Source organism: Denticeps clupeoides, chromosome 6, assembly GCF_900700375.1.
Source record: "Denticeps clupeoides chromosome 6, fDenClu1.1, whole genome shotgun sequence".
In the NCBI taxonomy this organism is placed as follows: domain Eukaryota; kingdom Metazoa; phylum Chordata; class Actinopteri; order Clupeiformes; family Denticipitidae; genus Denticeps; species Denticeps clupeoides.
The window spans coordinates 7,203,892-7,213,543 of NC_041712.1; the positions used below are offsets into that span (position 1 = coordinate 7,203,892).

At 43.9% G+C, this 9,652-nt stretch overlaps 1 protein-coding gene across 1 annotated transcript; it reads left to right on the plus strand.

Moving 5' to 3' along the window:
- Positions 1 to 2,838: 2,838 nt before the first annotated feature.
- zw10 (zw10 kinetochore protein) lies at positions 2,839 to 9,140 on the plus strand. Its single transcript, XM_028982521.1, has 16 exons — positions 2,839 to 3,036; positions 3,625 to 3,759; positions 3,843 to 3,944; positions 4,025 to 4,102; positions 4,192 to 4,351; positions 4,720 to 4,869; positions 4,960 to 5,151; positions 5,473 to 5,609; positions 5,695 to 5,877; positions 5,955 to 6,184; positions 6,556 to 6,627; positions 6,981 to 7,144; positions 7,522 to 7,652; positions 7,780 to 7,911; positions 8,517 to 8,719; positions 8,798 to 9,140. Exons 1-16 carry the CDS (start codon positions 2,932 to 2,934, stop codon positions 8,916 to 8,918), a joined length of 2,295 nt encoding a protein of 764 aa, XP_028838354.1. The 5' UTR covers positions 2,839 to 2,931; the 3' UTR covers positions 8,919 to 9,140.
- The last annotated feature ends 512 nt before the right edge of the window (positions 9,141 to 9,652 follow it).

Sequence of the window (9,652 nt, forward strand, 5' to 3'; positions counted from 1 at the left end):
CTTATATCCATTAATTCACCATTTTATTTGCTTTTTTCTTGGCATAAGGAAGTTTTGGTCCACGCAGCCTGTGGTTCTGAGAGATTTAAACTAGAGCAACCAACGTTCTTGGGCTGAATTGAACAGACAGATTTGAGAACTAAAATATTGTGGGCAACAGACTCAAACACACACAAAAAATCTTTAGACAGAGTTGCAGTGTGTATTTGTAGAACATTGGCCTGTAACAGTGCTTTACATGACATTCTCTATATTAAAATTATATGGATATTGTATCAACATAGAGATCACACGTATAAAATTCATTTAACATAATATTAATTCATAACCCAGCATTAAGTATATTTAACAAAATAGTTAGATTTTTAATTTATAAAAGTATTTAATACTTGAAACCAAAAGGAAATATTTTGAACACTGTGCTACGGTTCTTTTATGCACTGAACTTAACACTTATTATGTAACATTGATTTGGGTTGACATCCTTTCGCAGTTCTGCATTTAACACAGTCTTCCATTCAAAGCTGATCAAGAAGCTGCTGGGACTTTGTCACCAACAGACCGCAGCACGTGAGGATCAGAAAAAACATCTGGTCCTCAACACCGGTACTCTGCAGGGAAGTGTCCTGAGCCCATTGCTGAACTCCTAGTCGAAACATGATTGTGTGGCCAGACACAGCTCCAACACAATCATCAAGTTCGCTGACGACACCACCATTGGGGGTCCGATCACCAACAACGATGAAACGGCCTGCAGAGAGGAGGTGAGACTAGGAGAAGGAGGAGAACATAGGGTGGTAGTGGCCTAGTGGGTTAGACACTCGCCTATGAACCAGAAGACCCAGGTTCAAATCCCACTTACTACCATTGTGTCCCTGAGCAAGACACTTAACCCAAAGTTGCTCCAGGGGGGGACTGTCCCTGTAACTACTGATTATATGTCGCTCTGGATAAGGGCGTCTGATAAATGCTGTAAATATAAAACAATAACTTGGTTTGTTAAAACATATTCTTAACAAAAAAAAATTTGACAAACCAATGAATCCTACACTTGCAAACATTCTAACTCGCTATGCCTTATATAGTGTGTCAAAATATTCCCATAAAATTTCAATGTTATTAAATTGAAGGGCCTCTGGAAGCACAATATTGACCTCTCTGACTGAGTCGCGGGAAATAAAAAGCCCTAGACTCTATTCATAGACTATGTCGCTCTGGATAAGGGCGTCTGATAAATGCTGTAAATGTAAAGGTAAATGTAAATGTAAAGAACAGCAAAAGTAATGGACTTCAGGAAGCAGCGTGTGGCTCATCCTCCCATCTACATGGGAGGAGATGCTGTGGAGAGGGTCAGCAGCTTTAGGTTCCGGTCTGAACACTCAGAGCAGGCTGCTGCTGTCACCAAGATGACCCACCAACTACTTCACTGCCTCAGACGTCCAAAGAAGGTAAAGTTAAAGTGAAGTGATTGTCACTTCAGCACACAGTGAAATTTTCCTCTGTATTTAACCATCACCCTGAGTGAGCAGTGGGCAGCCATGACAGGTGCCCGGGGAGCAGTGTGTGGGGACGGTGCTTTGCTCAGTGGCACCTCAGTGGCACCTTGGCAGATCGGGATTCGAACTGGCAACCTTCTGATTACGGGCCCGCTTCCTTAACCGCTAGGTCACCACTGCCCCAAAGCTAGGTTGGTACCTCAGTCCTCACAAGCTTCTACAGGTCTGCTGTGGAATCCATCCTCAGGGGGCGTATCACTGCCCACAGCTCACCAAGGGTGATGGGTTACAAGCAGAGGACACATGCAGTGTTTCACAATGACAATCACTTCACTTTTACTTTCATTATGAGGCACATTTTAAAAGATGTTTTTCAGCATTTACCAGACGCCCTTATCCAGAGCGACTTACAATCAGTATTTACTAGACTACTACTACAATTTACCAACAGCCCTGTATCTCACCGATTAATAGTCAGACTCAGACTCAGACTACAAATGCTGTGTGTGTCTACAGGGCAGACACTGCAGGGACACCTGAACCAGACCCCTTCAGCAGGATTGGGACTGAGACTGAGCCTCTTAGTAGACCTGATATGAGGTAATAGCACGCTTTTGGGTCAAAGTCTCGACTCTGTCAGCTGAAGCTTACATACTGGCGTCTGAAATTCCTGGTCAAATCCTGCCAACAATGAGCCCGACCTGCTGCCAGGATACTTGCTTCATTCATCCACCATTGCAGTAAACACTGATCTGGGTCAGGGTGTCAGAGACAGCAAGATCTGGACACAGGACCACCTCACGTCAAATCCTGCCAGGAGACTCTCTGACCTGGAAACGGAATAAACAGCGACTTACATTTTTGTTTCACGCCACAATGGGAAATCATGTTATTCTCAATTAATCAGAAAAGACAGTATGAAAATCATGAAAAAGGAAGCGTCCCAGGAAGGAATCCCGATCCGCGAAGGATTTTGAAGTGTCACTGAGCACAGCCCCACACACTGCTCCCCGGGCGCCTGTCATGGCTGCTCACCAAGGCTGATGGTTAAAAGCAGAGGACACATTTCGTTGTGTCACCATGTGCTGTGCAGCAGTGTTTCACAATGACAATCACTTTCAAAAAAACTACAGAAAACCATCATCCCGAGATGATTAGCTGCTTTTGTTAAAGTAAAAAAAGCGAATATATCTGTGCCTAACTGTGTCCAGAGTTAAAGAAAGAAACGATTCATAATGGAAAGCAGAGCGTTTCGTCACGGTCCAGCGCGACACTGGCCGTAGGTGGCGCTGTTGTGCGCGACCCCGTCTGAAGGGGGCGGGGCGATGACGTAGGCGCTTGGCAGAGAGTCGCGCGGGCGAGCGCGGAGTAAAAGGGCCGCGGGTGGCGGACACTGGCGGCGCGTCTGCGACTCCTCGCCTTCCAACCGGACCCGATGGCTTCGTTCGTGACGGAAGTCCTCGCCAGCTCTGGCAAGCTGGAGAAGGAGGACCTGGCCGGAAAAATCTCCAAGCTGTCGCGGAGGGTGGAGGAAACCAAGGTCGGTGGATTCGAATTTAGGCTAACTTAGCCAGAGCTAATAAACAGTCGACGCTGACGTAGGACCCGAAACAGTGCGGGTTCTACACGTGCTAAAGAACTGAACTAGTTTTCTGTATTTAGACGTTTATATAAACATATTTATGCAGTTAGAGAGCTGTTGGTGAGTTTACGCCCTGGACTGCGAGCGCGACCCGTAACTGGACAGTCACGTGATGTTCGTAGCATCACATTTGCATTTACAGCATTTACCAGTCACCATTATCCAGAGCGACCTACAATCATTAGTTACAGGGACAGTCCCCCTCTGGAGACACTCAGGGTTAAGTGTCCTGCTCAGGGACACAATGGTAGTAAGTGGGATTTGAACCTGGGTCTTCTGGTTCTTAGGCGAATGTCTTACCCGCTAGACTATTACCACGCCCAACAACCTCACTGCATGCTTATGATCGTAAAAATGCTCTGATGAAATTAAATGTCTGCTTTTTATCATGAAAAGAGCTCTGATGACGTGGCGTACGGGAGTTGAACATCTGTTAGTAACAGGGCTGCGTGAGCTGAGAAAGATTATTCCCTTCGGTTCTCGCAGGAAGAGGTGTCCGACATGATAAACAAGAAGTACAACGAGTTCCTGCCCACCATGCAGACGGCCGAGGAGCTGATGGACCTGGTGGACGCGGTGTCCCGGGAAATCGACACGCTGAAGAGCTGCATAGAGAACGAGGCGAGCTGAGCATTTTGTCTGCTTGTTACGCAGCACCACGGCAAGCAGCCAGACGGTCTGAGCGTGTTGGGTTTGTGACACAGGTGCAGCGGAACCTGCATGAGGCTGCAACCGAGTACTCAAAGCTCCGACAGCAGCTGGAGAAGAACACCGCTGTGATCGGCATATTGCAGCATCTGAAAGAGGTGTGTGTGCTGACCTGTGTGCGTGCAGGACATGTTCTCGGCGATTCGCTCATTTTCTCTATTGTTTTCTGCCCGTTTAGTTTGATTCTGCAATGGGGGAATATTACCAGGCCTTGCAAGGAAAGAAGTACATTGCTGCGGCTGAACAGTATGCCACGGTATGACTCTTTAAGGACATTTCAGATATGCGGCCGTTGGTTGAGACGGTGGGTGTATGCATGCATGGTGCTGATTCTTCTCTTTAAAGGCCCAGGAAAGCGTAGCTGCTCTGCAGACCTGGAGCTGCTCGGACACGTCTCTGCTGAAGGCTCTGCGCTCGGAGCTCACCATCCAGAGGGAGAACCTTTCTTATCACCTGGGAGAAGAGTGGCACAAGCTGGCTGTCTGGAAGCTGCCGCCCTCTAAAGGTGCGAGCGTAGAGGAACAATCGTTCGCCAGCGTTCTGACTCCTCCATGGCATGCTAATTCCACAAATCCAGGAGATTATTGTGTTGTGTGTGTGTGTGGCTAAATGCGTCGTACGACTGTTGTAGAGCCTGAACGCAGCGCTTGTTCTAGTGGCGGGTAAAAGGCCCCTTGTCCAACATTCCGACACGCTGCCTCCTGTGCTTGGGTGTTGCCTGATACTCCCATGCATTGTATATTTTGAAGCTTGTGAGCATAAAATTGTCTTTATTTTTTTTTTGGGGGGGGGCTTGCCAGGCCCACCCAATAGGTGAGAGAAGTTCAGAGGTTTATTTACTCTATTCTTCTTTGTGACTTGTGCTTTTGGCAGATCTGACATCTGCAAAGGCCTTTCTGGGCACAGAGCTCCATCTAAACTGTGGGGGCAGTAAGGATGAGTCTGGCCCTCACCCCCTCCTGCCCAGCGTCCTCCAGGCTCTCGCGGTCCAAGGCGAGCTGCATAAAAAGATCAAAATGTTTGGTATGTTCTGCTCCTGTTCTGCAATAAATTACTTATACATTAAACTAAGAAAGTGAACTGTAACAAACACACTTCCTTCCTCTGCTGTAGGTCACGTGTTGCTGAAGTACATCCTGAGGCCAGTCATCATGTACCCATCTCTCGTGGTGGAAGTTGGGCAGAATGAACAGGCAACCGTGGTCAGCCTGCAGATGCAGGAGACCAGTGCACTGAACTCCACCCCCTCTCAGGTCTACAACAAAGTGTGCATTGTTCTGGAGACCCTGCACAAGCACCTATTTGGTAGGTTCTTGGTACCATATTCTTTATCTGAGATGACACTTATGTCCTTAAAGGCATAGATTAGAATGTTTCTGGTCAATTATCTTCTCTCGTATCTCCCCATTGCTTTCTCTGTACAAAACATAGCCTTCCCCCTTCTTATTACACAAGAGTAATAGTCCAAGTAAGATTGTCAATTAAAAGTTTAAATGTGATCGCACTTCAAAGAACCCTTGTTTACCCTTAAACTGACATTTTCTTAGCATCACATTGACATGGTAGTAAGATATGCTAGTTGGTTTAAGGGGGGGTGGATGATCATTAGACCATTTCCCTTTGCAGACGTGTCCGTGGGGGAGCAGAAAGTGTCTTTGGTAGTGGGAGATCTGATCTGGGAGGATCTGTCTGACTGCATCATAAAAGAGTGCCTGCTGCATTCCATCCCATCCAGCAGCTGTCAGTTGGACCAGTACAGTGCGGTGGGTACCGAACCCTCATGAACGATCCTACGCGTCATGTGCCTATGTACAGCCTGTGGACCGCTTTGGTTTTTCGTTTCTGCAGGTTATTGATGAGACCGAACAGTTTGAGAAGCATCTGAAGGAGATGGGCTACCTAAGCGGGGAGGCCACCGACCTCTTAAAATATGCCCGGAATGTCAACTCCCATTTTGCCACCAAGAAATGCCAGGATGTGATTGTGGCGGCACGCAAGCTGATGACAGCGGAGATGCACAGCACTGTAAAAGTAAGGTAGTGCTTTGCTGTTTGGGGCATTCTGCTTTAGCAGCTCATCTGACAACATGTACATTCACTCACTCATAGATATCGCCAGATTATAAACTGTCCCTCCCCAAACTGCCGAGCCCCGGAGGAGAGCGGGAGCGGTTCGAGGGGAGGAAGGCGTGTCAGCAGGAGCCCCAGCTGGAGAGTGAGCAGCAGCTGGGACCACGAACCCTCTGCCTGCCTGTGTGCCGCGTCAGCGAGTCGGTCCAGCAGATCGTGGAACTGGCCGTACACACACTGTCCGAGGCAGTCGGCAGCTCCACCACATGGTACTGTCACTGTGTGTGCGTGTTCTGGATGTGCAGAAATACAAAATATTTCTGGATAAAAGCATATTACCATTTATATCCTCCATTTATACTGTTTAAATGCATATCTTTCATTTATACTTGAATGTTGTATACCCATCAAGAAGCATATGCATGTTAAATATTTACAGTTAAACAGTTAGATACCGTTAAATATTTTTTCAGTTTTGTGTTTTGGACTATTTAGGGATCCACCCCTAGTTGTTTGTGCATTTCAAGGATTTGTATGTTTGATGTGCCTGTAGTATAGAATAGACCTTGCACAGAAAGTCTTTATGTACAGTTTAAATTTGCGTGTTTTTATTTATTTATTTCTCTCTCTGTTTCTCCAGTGCCGTTCAGCTCTTTTATACAGTGCGAAACATTTTTCATCTCTTTTACGACGTTGTGCCAATGTACCACAAGTAAGTGTCTGTTACAGACAGTGGAGAACAAAAAGGAAAAATTCATTCATACATTATGATATTTGGACAATTTCCTTTTTATTTGCTTTTTTGAAATTAATTATCTCAAGATCTGGCTTTTGAAGAGTACAAGATATGATGAAGGGTTAATTTATGTTTCCTTAAATGCAATGCTTTCACCAAGAAATGTTAACTCATAGGATAAAGGCATTCGCTGCATGTGTTCTCAAACCAAAAATACTCTTATTTATTCAGGACACTTCTCATCTATTTACCTCCTGTTTTCTAATGAAATATACATATTTCTAAAATCACAACTGTGCTAAAATATGAAGCTTTCTGTCTTTTTCCAGGGAGAGTTTTCTGAAGTTTCCCCATTTGGCCGCTATTCAGCACAACAACTGCATGTTTCTGGCTCATCACCTGCTGACACTGGGCCACCAGTTCAAACCACACCTTCCACTTAAAGACAGCATTGCATACTTTGTGGACCTGGTACCCAGTTTCAGGAGACTAGGTAGGAATTCATATTCACTTGACTTGATCTGTGTTTTTTTTTTTTGTTTTTTTTTTTCCTCTTGTAATCTGAACTACTGATGTTTGGCAAGTTACAATAACTATTTTGCAATAAATTACAATAAATAAAAAGAATAATTTTATATTTGGACTGTGTGGGCTTCTATTGAATACCTGTCCATGTATCATTATTTTTTTTTTTTTAAACATAATAGATGCTTTAGTTTATATACATAAACATTAAATACTTCACAGGAAGTGTGGAAGCATCACAGACAGCTGCATTACAAGCAATATGGCTGTTAGTCACACCCACCTCATCACCCTGGATACTCTACAGCTTCCCTGCTCTCACTTTGGACTTCTCGTTCCTTTTAGGTATCCAGTGTTTTGTGGCACAAATGAATGTTCAGAAGTCTGAGATGTTGGAGCGACTGTCTAACGGCAGAAACTTTGCCAACCTGGATGATGATGAAAATTACTCTGCAGCCAGCAAAGCAGTCCGACAGGTGGGCACATTTCTCTGTGAACCTTACTGCAGTGAACTGCTGATAAATGTTCTCTTCAGGGGGGGATGCCTTTCAAATCTAATGTAACCCACTTTCTAAACCACCTTGGCCACCATTTGTCTTGCAGGTCATTCACCAACTCCGGAGACTTGGAAAAGTATGGCAGGATGTTTTACCCGTCAATGTATACTGCAAAGCCATGGGAACGCTGCTGAACACTGCGATCTGTGATATCACTGCCAAAATACTACAGCTGGAGGTAGGAGATCCTTGACATTTCTTCACATACATTCCAGGTGACTTCACAATATAAATGTAATTTAATGTTTGACTTCAATGACTAATGACTTTTGGACAGAATGAAACTATAAATATTTAATTAATCCATTTAAAAATTACAGCTCTACACATGGGGAGGGATTTTTAAAAAAATATATAAATGTAAAATCAAGTCTGAATGACCTTGCATAATAAACCAATTTTCCATAAAGGGGCTCTTTAATCATGGCATTACTTGACTCAGTTTAACTGAGTTACAAGTCTCTTTGATTTGTGATTTACATTATCCTTCTAAGAATAAAGAGCTCTTATTTACAGCACAGTTGATACTTTGTTTTGTTGTGGTTTGATTCTTGTGAAATAGCTAATTTTCTATTTATAGTTTGCCTAGGCAGTTTGGAATGCATTGCTAACATTACTCTCCCATTAATGGTCAGTCTTGTGTCTTGGAAGCTATTAGGAAATGCTGATTAGTGTTCTGAGCTTCAAAAATGTTAAGTCTGACCATTTAACATGTTTTTGTTCTGTACATGAATAGTAACACTATGACTGGTTCAGCTGAACTTTGGTCTGTTCTTTCTGTAGGACATCTCTTCTGAGGATGGGGCTCATCTGTACGCTCTCTGTCAGATCATTCTGGAGGAGGGTCCTCTTGTTTTCACGCCGCTGCCTGAGGAAAGCAAAAACAAGAAATACCAGGAGGAGGTTCCTGTCTATGTGAAGAAGTGGATGACCTTTAAAGAGTTGTCAATCGTGCTACAGGCCAGCCTTCAGGAGATTGTAGACAGGTCAGGACATTCCGGAGTATCATGCTCTTTTCCTTATGCGTGTTTGCCCGTCCTTATATCAGTATGTTCTGTTTGTAGGTGGGCAGAAGGAAAGGGACCGCTGGCTCTGGTCTTCACCAGCAATGAAATGAAAGGCCTGATTCGGGCCTTGTTCCAGAACACCGACAGGAGAGCTGTAGCTCTGACCAAAATTAAGTAGATTCACCAGTTGGCTGTGCCTGCAGTACCTGCTGGTGGAGGTCTCATTCTCGACGGATGCAGGAAAAAAAAAAGAAAATTCACGTTTCCAGCCTTTTGTGAAATAACTGCTTTCAAATGCTGTGGAAATGCTTTACTAAAAGTATTGTAAAGATTAAAATGCCAAATATTTTCTCTTAAACTAAAACTTCTCTTTATTAAAGTGGAGTTGTTTTTTTTTATATTTAATGTGTTGTGTGTTCTTTCTCTTTGCAATCACACAAGGGAAACCTGCCCGTACAACAATTCATATGTATTTGCTGCTCTGATCTACTTACTCCTTGCTCCACATTAACCAACACCTATTATGACGTACTGGACCTCATACTCAGTTTCATTTATCTGACACAAATCCAAATCAAAACTGCTGTTTTATTTAATATTCCTGTAGCATTACTGCCCATTTTATTACCAAACTATTATTGTTTGTCACAACAATTATACCTATTTTGGAAGTCGACGCTGATGAGCCACAAAAGCCATATAAATAAAGCTACATTTAATTAATACTTTCTATATGCAGAGATGTTCAAACCTCAAACTCTAGTGTTTGACAGCATTGTCTGGCACGTTGTAATTATAGCTAGGGCCAAAATTCTTAAAACAATCATTTGCATTAGGAAATGAACAAATTGAAATTTCAAAAGGGACCTGTAATTCAGATCTAATTGTCTATTCCCTCCAGAATGATAATCT

Excerpts from the sequence above, each read along its gene's own strand:
- zw10 (XM_028982521.1), top strand. The coding sequence starts at position 2,932 with ATGGCTTCGTTCGTGACGGAAGTCCTCGCCAGCTCTGGCAAGCTGGAG. Across the intron at positions 5,610-5,694 it reads AGTTGGACCAGTACAGTGCG|GTTATTGATGAGACCGAACA; the intron begins GTGGGTACCGAA and ends TCGTTTCTGCAG. Across the intron at positions 5,878-5,954 it reads AGATGCACAGCACTGTAAAA|ATATCGCCAGATTATAAACT; the intron begins GTAAGGTAGTGC and ends ACTCACTCATAG.